Source organism: Hemitrygon akajei, chromosome 15 (genome assembly GCF_048418815.1).
Source record: "Hemitrygon akajei chromosome 15, sHemAka1.3, whole genome shotgun sequence".
Classification (NCBI taxonomy): Eukaryota; Metazoa; Chordata; class Chondrichthyes; order Myliobatiformes; family Dasyatidae; genus Hemitrygon; species Hemitrygon akajei.
The window spans coordinates 91,148,562-91,165,536 of NC_133138.1; the positions used below are offsets into that span (position 1 = coordinate 91,148,562).

Consider the following 16,975-nt stretch of genomic DNA (forward strand, 5'->3'; position numbering starts at 1 on the left):
ATCGAAAAATTAAAGAAATCGCGCACTGGCGGGTGTCAGGCATTGGCAGTGGTGACGTATATTAATAGCGACAAAAAACAAGTTTTACTTAGATTGTACAAGATCACCATAATCTTCAAATTTAGAATTACATTTCAAAAACTAACAAACTAACATAAAATACATTTTAATTAAATACTCATCATTTATTTTCCAAAGCCACAGGGAGCCGCAGCACAGAGATGAAAGAGCCGCAGGTTGCCGACCTATGCCCTAGCCTTACCTCAGAGTGTATCGCTTTGATCCCTCTTAATTTGCATAAATACAGTGTCTGCTTATTTTGTTTGTATAATTTATGTTAATTTAATGTTAATTTATGTTTTCCATGTTTGAAATGTATGTGCTTCTGGTGCAAAAGCTAATTTAGACCATTACCATTTAGATATAGGAGCAGAATTAGGCCAGTTGGCTCATCACATCTGCTCTGCCATTTCATCATGGCCCATTCTCCTACCTTCTCCCCATAGCCTTTGATGCCCTTACTAACCAAGAACCTAGCAATCTCCTCTTTAAATATACCTACTTTGCATGACATTTGTACCCTTGATATGTATAACAGTTAATTTTAATGAGTACTAGACAGCTGGGTGATCTGTTGGGGCACCCTTTGAGAGGAAGGTTGTGCAGTCTGATGTGATGTGCTTTGGAAATTAAAGAAGAAAAACTCAGTTTATTAAAGAATAAAGGCGCTTAGCAAGACATATATAGCTCCTCCTCGTTTAACAAAGGGCACTTTTAATGACAACATTTCTGGTTGATCTGCCACCCTTCAAGAATGCTCTAACATTTTCATTGCTTTTTCACCGGCTTAAAGCCGCATAAAACTGACCATGCTGGAATACTGGTTTCTCCAGGTAAATCAGCACATTCTCCATGGTTGGGCCTTGCGCCTTATGTATAGTCATAGCAAAGTATGACTGTATCGGGAAATGGCTCCGCTGAAGAGGAACATCTTCCCCTTCTGATAAATTGAGAGTAATTCTTGGGATCATGACAATGTCATTATTGAACACACCAGTGTTTATTTTTGCTACGATGAGATTGTCGTGCAGTTTTCCCACCATCATTCGCGTTCCATTGCAAAGCTTTGCTGGATCCAAGTTCCTCATTGAAATGATGGGAGATCCCCTCTTCAATTCCAGTTTATGTGGTGGCAATCCAGAGAGTTCGACTGAATCAAGGAGTTCTGTTGGAAAATGAGTGGCGTTAGCTCCTTCACTTATGGCATTGAAGTCTTTCATGATTCCAGCGAAGCATCTAATGCATGTGAAGTTTATTTTTCACATCATTTCATTGAGAGGAACCAAGATAGAATTCCTCGAGGACAGTTCTGCAGGATTGTCAAATGTTGGAGAAATGAAATCAATGCATTCTTCCATAGTTTTTGCTGGCAGAATCATTTCTTCAGGTAATTCGATTTCATCATTTTCATTTTTCTCAATCTTGTCTTCTCAAGCATCCAATTAGAACTCAGAATATCATCCTTCTCCCTCACTCAATCATGTTTTTCTTCAATTGAAACTTGAAGCTTCTCCATAAGTAGGATTTTTTTATGCATGAGTTCTCCACATCAGCATCATTTCCGCATTTCACAACTGGTAGAAGCTGATGGAAATAGACACAGCAAATGGTTAAAATACCCCCGAAGGCCTCATTCTTGCCACATACATCACGAAGAGTCCAGTTCACGGCTTCGAAACTCTCCCTCCTAGTCATGGGGCACTCATTCCAGACAATAAACCTTGCATTTTGGAGTAAATTGGCAGTATTGGTGTTCTTATCGATGTTACAAAGAGCATCTTCATTGACTTAGAGGGGTATTTTGAATCTTAAATGCGCTGTCCTACCACCAGGCATCAATGTTGCTGCAATACCTGATGATGCTACAGCAATAGCAACACCTTCATCTCCCCTAACTTCAGCGAGGATCAAGTTGATGATAAATGTCTTGCCCATTCCTCTTGGTGCATCAATGAAAATCATTGAAGAAAGGTTCCTTTCTAAGCAGTCGCACACATATTCATATAGTTCTCTTTGCTCATTATTCAATAGGGGCTCCTTCTGTGAAACAAATTCCTGCTGTTCATTTCTGTTGTATTGCAGTTCACGCAATAATTCCAGATTGCCAGGACTTTGAGTAATTGTACTGTTTTTTGGTTTTGGCAAGTTATATTCTTCAAGTGTTTTGCCCAAGTTCTCAAGTTTCTCTTGGAAATACAGAAGAGATTGTCCATGATGCCTCTCATCGATCATGATATTAGGATCATTGATAGTTCTCCTTTCCATTTGTAAGAAATTTTCAGACATTGCATTCTTGAACCGGTTCCATAATTGCTGTGGATTGTTGATTTCGGTGTTTGTTAGCAAGACAACAAACAAATCTCTCATTGCTCTGGGCATTCTTGTTCTCTCTGATTCTTCTATAGTTTGCTGCCAATGATCGTCAGCTTGCAACAATCCTCTCTCTCTGCCGACCTATTTGAATGATGGAAGGATATCTCCATCTTGTGTTCTCAATGATTCGAAAGATACTGGTCCCTTTATGTGATGAAGAAGTCGTCTCAAATAGTAGAGGTCACCACTTCGTGGAGAAACGGTATACACTCGACCCAAAACATTTGCTTCAAAAATCCTGGAGTACTCCTCCACTCTTTTCCCCATTCTCCTTCTTTCCCATCTCTTATTAGTACAAGTGTAGAATCTGGGAATATCCGCATTGATAATATCAGCACTACCCTTGGCACCTGATGACAACTTGTTGAGATCTGAATGTTAGTTCACCAGTTGATCAAACAATGAACCATCATACCAGCCAAAGTAGTGAAACTGAGAGACAGAACACCGACAAACAAGTTCTTACTTACTGCACCTTAAAATAAACATTGAAGATGCCTTTGCCAATTTCACCCCATACAAATGTCATCAATTTTTAAAATGGGAGATGGAGCAGATTATGATAACTACTGTGGCACTGTCCTACTCTGTTGCAAGGGGACACAGGCACACCATGAACTGCAGGTGTTGCTAACGCTTGTAGGGAAAGTCTTGCTCAAATCTTAAATTGGAACCCCTGTGCTTTCTATTAAGTGAAGTTAAAATTCCTGAATGATTCAAGGACCAGGAATACAGATGTAAACAAATAAATTCTTATCAGGCTCTCAGCTGTGTACAGATTGCACCAGACTGGAAGCCTGAGAAGGGTTTATTTGTCATATATGCCGGGAAAGCATTAGATGCTTTTTAACAAATGTAAAGTTTTGATCAGATGAAGGGAGGAGAAAATGGAGGGAGGTGTGTGTAGAGGGGATTGCTATGTAAGGGAAAACAAGTCACATCCAAAGAGTATTTATACATGAAATTTTCTGCATACATAAATATTCTGTGCCCCTTTGATTTACCTGTATTGTGTGAATGTTTAGAAATAGTGCATGTAGTCAAAGCATTGTCACAATAGACACAAATATTCAATCATTATTATTGAACAGCACTAGGCTTCTATCAAAAAAAATCAAGCTGAAAATAAGTTATTGATATGAATGAGCATTTGGTACAGAATATGGACACCAAAAAAGTGCTTCATTTCACAATAGGTTTGCAAATCTTCTACAAATTGCTGAATCTTCCTACCGATAATTTTGACTGAAGTATAAAGGTATTTGAATAATATATTCAAAAAGGTGCAATTGAATAGTTTTTATTTTCCAGATTTTGATGAGTCTGAAAATATGGCTCCTGTTTGTAGAAATTTTAGATACAGTTAGATGGAGATAAATGCTTGAGATTGGACACTTCAGACTAACCTATGAAGACAAATACATTGCGGATCACTATTGTTGACTCAACTGCTGTTCTCTCTGCAGTTGATACCTGTATGATACTGTAATAGTACCGCTTGCCATTTAAATCTTCTCTTGACCATGTTAGCTCTTCCAGAAATATTTTTCAAAATGAATCATGTTGTAAGCTTGGGTGAAATGCTTGTGGTTAGTGTCCTTTGGAATATTGATGAAGATATTGTGGACTTTAAATTGTTTAATCATTTAATAATGAATGGAGGTTGATAAACTCTCAAGCTAACAATGCTACATGCTGCTTTATAATATATTGATACAATAGTAGTGAGGTTAAGTAGGCTTTTCATTCCAGGACGAAGGCGATGTCTTCTTTTTTTAAACAAAGGGGCTTCCCTTCTTCTACCATCAACTCTGCTCTCAAACACATCTCTCCCATTTCCCACACATCTGCCCTCACCCCATCCATCCGCCACCCCACTTGGGATAGGGTTCCCCTTGTCCTCACCTACCACGCCACCAGCCTCCAGGTCCAACGTATAATTCTCCGTAACTTCCGCCACCTCCAATGGGATCCCACTACCAAGCACATCTTTCCCTCCCCCCCCTTCTGCTTTCCGCAGGGATCGCTCCCTACGCGACTTCCTTGGCCACTCGTTCCCCCCATCCCTTCCCACCGATCTCCCTCCTGGCACTTATCCTTGTAAGCGGAACAAGTGCTACACCTGCCCTTACACTTCCTCCCTCACCGCCATTCAGGGCCCCAGACAGTCCTTCCAGGTGAGGCGACACTTCACCTGTGAGTTGGCTGGTGTGGTATACTGCGTCCGGTGCTCCTGGTGTGGCCATTTATATATTGGTGAGACCCGACGCAGACTGGGAGACTGTTTCATTGAACCTATGCTCGGTCCGCCGGAGAAAGCAGGATCTCCCAATGACCACACATTTTAATTCCACGTCCCATTCCCATTCTGATATTTCTGTTGCTGTGAATAGCTAAGCAAGTAAAAGATGACCTGATTTCCAAAAGGCATATTTCCATCTTTTATAGTTTCAAAATAACAAAAAAAGAAGGGCCCGAAGCAAAAGTCTGGGCACCCTGCATTTTCAGTACTTAGTAACACCCCCTTTGGCAAGTATTACAGCTTGTAAACTCTTTTTGTGGCCATCTAAGATTCTTTCAATTCTTGTTTGGGGGAATTTTCACCCATTCTTCCTTGCAAAAAGGCTTCTAGTTCTGTGAGATTCTTGGACCGTTTTGCATGCTGCCATGGCAAAACCTTCAGCTTGCTGCCTCCTGAGGTAGTCTGTTGTATCTCCTGAGGTAGTCTGTTGTGTCTCCTGAGGTAGTCTGTTGTGTATTTTGAGGCGTGTTTAGGATCATTATCTGGTTGTAGAAGCCATCCTCTTTTCATCTTCAGCTTTTTTTACAGAGGGTGTGATGTTTGCTTCCAGAATTTGCTGGTATTTAATTGAATTCATTCTTCCCTCTACCAGTGAAATGTTCCCCGTGCCACTGGCTGCAACACAAGCCCAAAGCATGATCGATCCACCCCTGTGCTTAACAGTTGGAGAGGTGTTCTTTTCATGAAATTCTGCACCCTTTTTTCTCCAGACATACCTTTGCTCAATGCGGCCAAAACATTCTATTTTAACTTCATCAGTCCACAGGACTTGTTTCCAAAATGCATTGGGCCTGTTTAGATGTCCTTTGCAAACTTCTGATGCTGAATTTTGTGGCAAGGAAGTTCTTCTTCTGATGACTCTTACAAGAAGGTGTTTGTGCAGGTGTCGCTGCACAGTAGAACAGTGCACCACCACTCCAGAGTCTGCTAAATCTTCCTGAAGATCTTTTGCAGTCAAACAGGGGTTTTGATTTGCCTTTCTAGCAATCCAGTAAGCAGTTCTCTCGGAAAGTTTTCTTGGTCTTCCAGATCTCAACTTGACCTCCACTGTTCCTGTTAACTGCCATTTTTTAATTACATTATGATCTGAGGAATTGGCTACCTGAAAACACTTTGCTATCTTTTTATAGCTTTCTCCTGCTTTGTGGGCATCATTTATTTTAATTTTCAGAGTGGTAGGCAGCTGCTTAGAGGAGCCCATGGCTGCTGATTGTTGGGACAAGGTTTGAGGAGTCGGGTATTTATAAAGCTTTGAAATTTGCATAACCTGGCCTTTCCTAATGATGATTGTGAACAAGCCATAGCCCTAACAAGCTAATTGAGGTCTGAGACCTTGATAAAAGTTATCTGAGAGCTGAAATCTCTTGGAGTGCCTAAACTTTTGCATGGTGCTCCTTTCCTTTTTTTCCACTCTAAAATTGACAAAACAAAAATAATACACTAATCTTGCTTGTTGAAGAAAAGTATGTTTCATATTTAACTATGGTTTTTTGGAGATCATTTCATCTTCTACTCACTTAACTATTCACAGTAACAGAAATTTTGACCAGGGTGCCCAAACTTTTGCATGCCACTGTAGGTCCTGTCTTCCTAAGCACCTAGTACGAATCCATAGGTGTCCTATAAATCAAAGCATTCTGACCTGGAAGTGATTTTTTTTGCTCTAGGCCAAGACCCTTCATCAGGACTGTTTACTCTGACATAGATGATGAGTTCTGCCAGCATTTTGCGTGTGTTGCTTGGATTTCCGGCATCTGCAGATTTTCTCCTCTTCTATGTTTTTCCCCCCAACTTAGGTTTTATACCAAGCTCATATGTTATCCTAATACAGTTCGCCCTCCATATCCATGAGGGATTGGTTCCGGGACCCCTCGCAGATACCAAAAGACGCAGATGCTCAAGTACCTTATTTAACCTCGTCTCAGTGCGGTTGACTTTAGGACCCAGCGGAACCTTGGACCTTATTTAACCTGTCTCAGTGCGGTGGTCTTTAGGACCCAGCAGAGCTCTGAATCCGCAGCTATTCTGTTTACGAAAATAATCATGATCACGATTGAAAATAAAGTGGAAATAATATAGCGATCGGAAAGAGGTGAAACGCCATTGATCATTGGAAAAGCATTAGGCTACAGTTGGTCAGCGATCAGAACAATTTAAAAAAAGTGAGAAAGGCCCTGCCCCAATGAAAGCTACAATTATTAATAAGCAACGCAATGGTTTAATTATTGAAATACATATGTTTCTTAAGTGTTTTATATGCATAGAAAGGTAAAATATACACTATTTTCTAAGACAAATGTTTGACTAACTGACGCTAAATAATACTGGATGTAGCTGTTCTGACTTACTTAGTAAGAGAACTTCTGATTTTTTTCGATCCCGATCCACAATAACTTATGCACATCCTCCCGTATGGTAATTTAAATCACCTCTACATTACTTATAATACCTAATACAATGTAAATAGTTGTTATACTGCATTGTTCAGGGAATAATGAAAAGAAAAAAAGTCGGTACATGCTTGAAGAACGAGTGCTGGAAGAGCACTTCCGGGTTTTCTCGATTCGCGTTGGTTGAACTTGTGCACACGGAACTTGTGGATAAGGAGGGCCGACTGTACTCAGTGTTGGTTTAGTAATTTATTTTGTAGCAGTTGGGTAAAGGCTTTCTGGAAGGCCAATTACACTGCAACAGCTAGCTCTTCTTTCTCTTTTCTAATTACAAATTCAAAAATAAGGGTGACTGTTTAGAAAAAAAATTGTATTAATATCTGTTAGATGCCATGCACTTTGCAAAAATAGCAAAAGAAAAATGCCCTTTGTGTAGTTTTGGACTCCTGAAAGGTAATATGAAGTATTCTTTTTCCTTGAATAGAACATATTAATTGTCCTGGGTTGTATAAATGTTTTTAATTGAAATGAATTTATTCTTCCCCATCAAGTTCAAACTTAATTGTCATTCAACCATACATAAATACCCATGAATATAGCCAAAGGAAACAGCAAGGTGCACTACACAGTACCAACAGTCATATACAACACAAGTCATATAGTACATATAAGACAGCAGTAAAATAGTCTCACAAAAGATATAGTCTAAATCCCTGAGTCCATGAATGTTGCAGCATTCTGCAGTAGAACACAATACAGCTAATTGTATGTCTTCTGCCAAGCGAACATTGGGGTGCAGACATGAAGACTGCACAAATCTATTCCTGTTGTATGTCAAAACTCTTGAAAATTGGCCTTCTCTGATGGTGAGTGAACATAGATTGTTCATAGTTGTGCTGACTTGGCCTTTATTCTCAGATCTGCAAAACATAGAGGATGGTCTTTACAATAGCAAAGCTCCAAACTGCTGTCAGCTTTTTACTCTAGGTATACTGTGCTCTGCAGAGAGCAGTTGATGTTTTTGTGGTGAAATAGTAGTTTTTGTTTTTTTTTAACCGTTTTCCCTTTTCCCATTGCTTGCTTGAGGGTGCAGAAGAGATTCGTCTGTATGTTGCCTGGATTAGAGAGTATTGGCTATAAAGAGAAGTTGGACAACTTCAATTGTTTTATTTTCTGGAGCATCAGCAGTTAAGGGGGAGACCTGATGGAGGTTATGAGAGGCATAGAAAATCAGTCTTTTTCCTAAGGTAGAAATATCAAATACATTGTGTATGCTTTGATTAGTTCAATTATGGCAAATGAAGGGTCTCAGCCTGAAGAACTTAAGATTCCTAGTGGTTTGCTATAGTATAACTGAATTCTTCAGGATACTAAAGAGTTTATTGATTTTTTTTAAAGATAACTGAAATAAAGAATGGGGAAATTGAGGCCTGTCATTTGCATATTCATCCAATTAAATATGTATAAAATCTGTTCCCTAGTCAAACCATCCAACAGACCACTTGTCTTTTCTGCCAATCTTCTGGGTCATTCATCTTTCTATATTGATGTACCACCATACCTGTCTGCCTTCACGAGGACCTTCATTGTGTCATCTCTCCATTTGCCAGTATACTTGCCTGCCCAGTCTCTTCTCTGCCTCTGTGTCCTTGGTTCCTACTTAAACCATAAGACATAGGAGCAGGATTAGGCCATTCCGCCCATTGAGTCTGCTCCATCATTCTGTCACGGCTGATCCCACGTCTTACTCAACCTTGTATGTTTCGCCATATCCTTTGATGCCCTGACCAATCAGAAACTATCAACTTCTGCTTTAAGTATACCCAACCACTTGGCTTCCACCACAGTCTGTGGCAGAGCATTCTACAGACTCCACACTCTGGCCAAAAAAAAAATCCTCCTTGCCGCTGAAGGTCGCCCCTGAACTTTGACGTTGTGCCCTTTAGTTCTGGATACCCCTACCATAAAAAACATCCTCTACCTTATCTAGTCCTTTCAACATTTGGTAAGTTTCAGTGAGATTCACCCCCCCTCCCCCCCGGCATTCTTCTAAATTTCAGTGAGAACTGAACTGGCTGAGAACTGCCAAATGCTCTTCATATGTTAACCCCTTCATTCCTGGAATCATCCTTGTGAGCCTCCTTTGGACTCTCTAAAATGACAACACATCCCTTCTGAGATGTGAGGCCCAAAACTGTTGACAATACTCCAAGTGCGGCCTGACCAGTATCTTATAAAGCCTCAGCATTATCTCCTTGTTTTTGTATTCCGTTCCTCTTGAAATAACATAGAACATAGAACAATACTGCACAGTACAGGCCCTTCGGCCTACAATGTTGTGCCGACCCTTAAACCCTGGCTCCCATATAACCTTTCACCTTAAATTCCTCCATATACCTGTCTAGTAGTCTCTTAAATTTCATTAAATAAAATAAATGCTGACATTTTCTTTGCCGCCTTTACCATAGACTCAATCTGTAAATTAATCTTCTGGAAGACTTGCAAGAAGACTCCAAAGTCCCCCTGCACCTTTGATGTTTGAATTTTCTCCCCATTTAGATAATAGTCTGCACTATTGTTCCTTTTACCAAAATGCATAATCATACATTTCCCAACACTGTATTCCATGTGCCACGTTTTTTGCCCATTCTTCCAATTAGTCTAAGCATTGCTTCCTCAGCACTACCTACCTCTCCCATCTATCTTCATATCATCCGCAAACTTTGCCACAAAATCATCAATTCCATTATCCAAATCATTGACAAACAATGTGAAAAGCAGTGGTCCCAACACTAACCCCTGAGGTACACTACTAGTCACTGCTAACCATAAACGGTCCCCTTTATTCCCATTCTCTGCCTCCTGCCTGTCAGCCATTCCTCTATCCATGCCAGTATATTTCCTGTAACACTATAGGATGTTATCTTGTTAAGCAGCCTCATGTGTGGCACCTTGTCAAAGGCTTTCTGAAAATCCAAGTAAGTGATATCCACTGCCTCTCCTTTGTCCACCCTCCTTGAACTCTAAAAGATTTGTCAGGCAAGATTTCCCTTAACTTTGACTTATTTTATCATTCTGCCAGTAATTGAATATGGTTAATTTTAACAATTGAAGATTTAAATGTAATGGTCTTGCCTGCTGTGAAATCAAAGAAATAATTTGAAATTACATATTCTGAAATATTATTGTAGTGTGTAGGCAGTAAAAGCAGCAATTTTTCCAATATTACAAATACCAGTACTTAAAATGCTGTTGTTTTCCTGCAGCCACAATTTGTGGGATTTTAGAATTGTTGCTGAGCAGGTAGTTTTGTCTACTAACTTCAAAAACAGAATTTTCTTCATTTTCTGTGACTTTCCTCATAGTTTGCTGATAGAAAATGTGTATTCTGACCATTTCTGGTATTTTCAGCACATTTACCCAAATGAAAACTCTTCTATGGAGAGAATGTGGAAATAGTTCTTGGCAATCTCAAAAGCATATCAGTTCTTCTTTGAGCCCTCTGTCCTTAGTACGTATTTTTCTGTATGGTGCATTTTGTGCTATTTAAAGTCAGCATTGCAATTCCTTTGATACATTTAAAATCAATTGCCTGTTTCTAAATCAAGCCATGTATTTTTGGAGCCTTTGTTAAAGATTACAGTACCGGCTCTATGGTAGAATATTTCTTTTCATCAGACTCATTTGCTGGCACTTGGTTAACTTTCAGTGCAGCATTGAGTGCATGCTGCACAATTAAATGGCTACCTTTCAGATGATGTGGGGACAAGTATACTCTCTTGGGTCAATGTAAAAGATCCTATGGGGCTTGGAGAAATATGGGTGAATGCAGGAAATTGGGACCAGCCAGATAGACTTTGTGGTCACCGTGGACTGGTTGAGCCAAAGGGCCTATATCTGTGCTGCGTTGCTCTAGGATTTTATAACTGTGCCACTTGAAGGCTATAAGGGGAATTCTGTCATTGTATTGCTGGTAGTTTGTAAGCAACTCAACTGTGAAAGTTATTTTGCCATTTATCTCACTACTTGTGTACTTTCTGTGGTACCAATTGGCAGTTACCTTTTGCACATTTAGTATTGTTTCATTGCCATGTGATTTCAGATCTATAGAATACAAATTTATTCTTTTCTGTTACTTGAACCCATGAACCATTTGCATTGAACCTTTTACTGCAGGATCTCATGGGTGTGTGAATTATTTGAATATACCTGGGCATAATAAATATGTTTGAATACAAAATTATGGGTGTCATGGCCTGTTCAGTGCTAAACTGCTCCACATGAGGCATACTTCTAAGCATCTTGATTCTGGAGTTGTAAGAGTATGAGGAACTGCGGATGACCTTTATGATTGCAGTGATGATGTTATTGTGTGATGATCCTCCCCACCCTGAAAATATCGTAACCATGACAAAGTTGTTGTATGTGGCTAGCAATCTCGACCAGGTAGTTTACAAGCAACTTTGGGGAAACTTTCGTGGCAAAGCTTTGTAATAATGCCATATGTTTTACAGCATGAAACTGCCCACTTGGCATGCCGCTTCTCAAATGTATGGCAGTTGTAATAACTCCTGTATCAAATTACCGTACTTCCACTATTGATTTATTATGGAGCTCATGGTTCTCTTGTCTGTACATCTGCAAGTATGCCCCCTGCTATGTACTTTGCAATAAAAAACAAACATCTGCTTGGGTTTGTAATACTGTGCTAGAAATTTAATGACAGTTACAGCTGTTGTTTTCACAGTAACACATTGCCCACAGCTTGTTGTGTAGAGGCTGTTTGATGGTTATGTTGGATGGACTAGGAGAGGTGGCTGAGATACAAGTTCAAGGATGCTTAGATGTTATGGTACCTCTGATCATGTCTTGCTGTGTAGTATTGCTCTATGCTCATTATTGAAGTTATCAGGGGAAGTTTGTGGGTTGGGGGAACTGTGCAGCCCAAGAGATGAGGCACATTAAAAAGGAACTGATTAGAGAGATGGTGGGATCCAACAATTTGTAATTGCCTGCAATCATCATACTGGCCAAGGTATATTCCTGAGCTACATGCCTCGCAGCTAACCACTTCCAAAGTCCTTGCAGGGAGCCTTACCACACTGCCAGTACACTAGAGGAGGGCATGTTCCTGCATGGCAGAGATGTCTTTATACATAATGCTGTATTGATTCCTATTAGGACTGATTTCATTAGCAAGAGGAGTGATAGTAGAGTGTTGTGTCGTAAAAATCATCTCCGCATGAATATGAATCAAACATTTCCTACAATTAATAAAATTTTTGTTAGGCCACATTTGGAGTATTGTGTGGATTTCTGGTCACCAGATTACAGGAGGATATGGAGGTTTGCAGAAGATGGAGAAGATGTTGTCTGGGTTAAAAGAGAATGAGCTATAAGGAGATGTTGGCAAAACTTGGATTGTTTTCATTGGAGCACAGAGGCTGAGTGGTAGAAGTATATAAAATTATGGAAGGTGTAGATAGTTCCTTTTCCCCCACAAAGGAAATGTCAAATAGCAAGGCCATAGGTTTAATGTGAGAAGGGGAAAGTTTAAAGGAGATGTGAAAGGCAAGTCTTTTGCATAGAGATTTGAGGCATGTTGCATGGAGAAGTGATGAAGTAAATACAATAGCAACATTTAAGAGATACATAGAACAATACAGCACAGTACAGGCCATTCGGCCCACAATGTTGTGCGGACCCTTAAACCCTGCCTCCCATATAACCCTCCACTTTAAATTCCTCCATATACCTGTCTAGTAGTCTCTTAAATTTCACTAGTGTATCAGCCTCCACCACTGACTCGGGCAGTGCATTCCATGCACCAACCACTCTCTTGAGTAAAAAACCTTCCTCCAATATCCCCCTTGGACATTTCTCCCCTTACCTTAAAGCTATGTCCTCTTGTATTGAGCAGTGGTGCCCTGGGGAAGAGGCGCTGGCTGTCCACTCTATCTATTCCTCTTCATATCTTGTATACCTCTATCATGTCTCCTCTCATCCTCCTTCTTTCCAAAGAGTAAAGCCCTAGCTCCCTTAATCTCTGATCATAATGAATACTCTCTAAACCAGGCAACATCCTGTTAAATCTCCTCTGTACCCTTTCCAATGCTTCCACATCCTTCCTATAGTGAGGCGGCCAGAACTGGACACAGTACTCCAAGTGTGGCCTAACCGAAGTTTTATAGAGCTCATCATTACCCCGCGACTCTTAACTCTATCCCTCGACTTATGAAAGCTAACACTACATAAGCTTTCTTAACTACCCTATCTACCTGTGAGGCAACTTTCAGGGATCTGGGGACACGTACCCCCAGATCCCTCTGCTCCTCCACGCTACCAAGTATCCTGCCATTTACTTTGTACTCTGCCTTGGAGTTTGTCCTTCCAAAGTGTACCACCTCACACTTCTCTGGGTTGAACTCCATCTGCCACTTCTCAGCCCACTTCTGCATCCTATCAATGTATCTCTGCAATCTTTGACAATCCTCAACACTATCCACCACACCACAAACCTTTGTGTCGTCTGCAAACTTGTCAACCCACCCTTCCACCCTCACATCCAAGTCATTAATAAAAATCATGAAAAGTAGAGGTCCCAGAACAGATCATTGTGGGACACCACTAGTCACAACCCTCCAATCTGAATGTACTCCCTCCACCACGACCCTCTGCTTTCTGCAGGCAAGCCAATTCTGAATCCTCCTGGCCAAACTTCTCTGGATCCCATGCCTTCTGACTTTCTGAATAAGCCTACCGTGTGGTACCTTGTCAAAAGCCTTACTAAAATCCATGTAGGTCACATCCACTGCACTACCCTCATCTATATGCCTGGTCACCTCCTCAAAGAACTCTATCAGGCTTATTAGACATGACCTGGCCCTTCACAAAGCCATGCTGACTGTCCCTGATCAGACCATGATTCTCTAAATGCCCATAGATTCTATCTCTCAGAATCTTTTCCAACAGCTTTCCTACAAGAGATGTAAGGCTCACTGGTCTATAATTACCCGGACTATCCCTACTATCTTTTTTGAACAAGGGGACAACATTTGCCTCCCTCCAATCCTCCGGTACCATTCCCATGGACAACGAGGACATAAAGATCCTAGTCAGAGGCTCAGCAATTTCTTCCCTTGCCTCGTGGAGCAGCCTGGGGAATATTCTGTCAGGCACTGGAGACTTATCTGTCCTAATGTATTTTAACAACTCCAATACCTCTTCTCCCTTAATATCAACATGCTCCGGAACATCAGCCTCACCATCATCAAGTTCCCTCTCATTGGTGAATACCGAAGAGAAGTATTCATTGAGGACCTCGCTCACTTCCACAGCCTCCAGGCACATCTTCCCATCTTTATCTCTAATCGGTCCTATCTTCACTTTTGTCAACCTTTTGGTCTTCACATAATTGAAGAATGCCTTGGGGTTTTCCTTTACCCTACTTGCCAAGGCCTTCTCATGCCCCCTTCTTGCTCTCCTCAGCCCCTTCTTAAACTCCTTTCTTGCTACCCTATATTCTTCAATAGACTCATCTGATCCTTGCTTCCTAAACCTTACGTATACTGCCTTCTTCCATCTGACTGGATTCTCCACCTCACTTGTCACTCATGGTTCCTTCACCCTACCATTCTTTATCTTCCTCACCGGGACAAATCTATCCTTAACATCCTGCAAGAGATCCCTAAACATCGACCACATGTCCATAGTACATTTCCCTGCAAAAACATCATCCCAATTCACACCCGCAAGTTCTAGCCTTATAGCCTCATAATTTGCTCCGATTAAAAATTTTCATGTTCTCTGTGATTCTATCCTTTTCCATGATAATGTTAAAGGCCAGGGAGCAGTGGTCACTGCCCCCCAGATGCTCACCCACTGAGAGATCTGTGACCTGATCCGGTTCGTTACCTAATACTAGATCCAGTATGGCATTCCCCCTCATCGACCTGTCAACATACTGTGACAGGAATCCGTCCTGGACACACTTAACAAACTCTGCCTGGTCTAAACCATTGGAACTAATCGGGGGCCAATCAATATTAGGGAAGTTAAAGTCACCCATGATAACAACCCTGTTATTTTTGCACCTTTCCAAAATCTGCCTCCCAGTCTGCTCCTCGGTATCTCTGCTGCTACCAGGGGTCCTATAGAATACCCCCAGTACAGTAACTGCTCCCGTCCTGTTCCTGACTTCTACCCATACTGACTCATAGATGGGCACCTGAACTGGTAGGGAATGGAGGGATATAGACCATGTGTAAGCAGATGAGGTCAGTTTAATTTGCACCATGGTTGCATCACAGACATTTTGAGCCAAAGGATCTGTTCCTATACTGTTCAGTACTATACTGTATTGTACAAGGGTTAAAATTTCAAAGTTGTTATAATGATACGGCATGAAAGCCATCAACCACAAATGGAATTTGTTTTGTAAGTTTGGTATCCTGGAGTAGGAAGGAGTTAAATTCTTCTAGGGTTGTTAAATTGTTGTTTGGAAATGGAGCTATTTGATAAGATTACTGGAGATGAGAGGGGAATGTTCACAAGTTATTCATACCAGCTCGTCAGAAGTCAAATGTTGAAAATGTTCTTTCTGTTGCTCATGGTATGAATCAAGGTTTGGAAATCCCTCCTGGCTTCTATTTGTAGTTATTGTCAAATATCTTGTAATACAGCACAGACACAGGGCCTTCATTACCATTCATCCACGCTGACCAAGATAACCATCAAAGCTAGCCCTATTTGCCTGTATCTTTAAACTGTTCCTGTCAATCTACTGTTCAAATGACATTTAAATGTTGTACCTGACTCAAACTTCTCTGGTAGTTTGACCTATGTATGCACCAAGCTCTGAGTGTTTTGTAGAATTTTACTGAATATAATGGAGCATGGGAAACCTTTGTAATATTTTACTGGATCACCAAGTCCTACTTCTAAGTCTTCCCAGTTCTGAGGAAGGGTCCCTGGCCCAGAATGTTTTTTGGCTTCTCTATCCACACATGCTCTTTGACTGGCTGAATTCTTATAGCATTTCTGTTTCTATAAAGAACTGCTAGAACTTTGACTCTAGAGGAGGCTTAGGACTTAAAGTATTACTTGAGTACTCACTGGAACTAAATGATATTCTCAGGGGTGTATCTTGGTATGATTACTATTGGCAGTGGTTGATTCTGTGCTAGTAACTATTGTGTAGATGAGCTGCTGATTGTAAATTGAAGTTATTGAAGGAAAGAATAATTTAAATTTAAGTCATTAGCACCGTATATTTTACCAGGATTCACTTGGGTAAGAAGGTCAGCATAAGTGTGCTGGCTTTAAGGGTTGGTTTCTCCACTCCGAGACTCTATAAGACCTGTGCATGTTGTTAATAATGTGTATGGAAAGGTTTTTTGGATTGTCTGCATTTTTGAAGTGGGAAGGCTTCTGCATCTTAGACTGTTACTTCTCCAAGCAATTCTCTTTACCTGTTCTTAAATTTCAGAATACATCGGGTATGGAGGATCCGAATGAAGATGAGTCCCCAAAGAAGAATACAGTATGGCAGGTAAGAATGTGTTGAAATGTGAACGTTCGGCAGATTGCTTGGTGAATGGGCTGGTCATAGTGACTCCTTTCTTTGCACGTTGTAGATTACAGAGAATTGATTTGTCACAATCTGATTCATTTGTGGCAGAGGTAGATCATAAAAAAGATTAGGTAAAGATTTTTGCTATCAAGTGTTTATCTCTTGATCTCAAGTTTAGCTAGAGCTTTATTGTCATTGCTGAGGACAACAAAATTGCAGTGCAACTTGATTCAGTGCAAATCAACATACTGGCAATTCATTTACCAAAAACACAATGAT

At 40.6% G+C, this 16,975-nt stretch overlaps 1 protein-coding gene across 3 annotated transcripts in view; it reads left to right on the forward strand.

Annotated features, from left to right (window-relative positions):
* Window positions 1-16,975, forward strand: part of LOC140739528 (F-box/WD repeat-containing protein 11) — a 291,401-nt gene that overhangs the window by 64,178 nt on the left and 210,248 nt on the right. For all 3 annotated transcript variants that reach the window (XM_073067919.1, XM_073067920.1, XM_073067922.1), the window contains one exon: window positions 16,613-16,675. In XM_073067919.1, coding sequence (XP_072924020.1) covers window positions 16,613-16,675 — 63 coding nt within the window. The remainder of the gene's footprint in view (window positions 1-16,612; window positions 16,676-16,975) is intronic.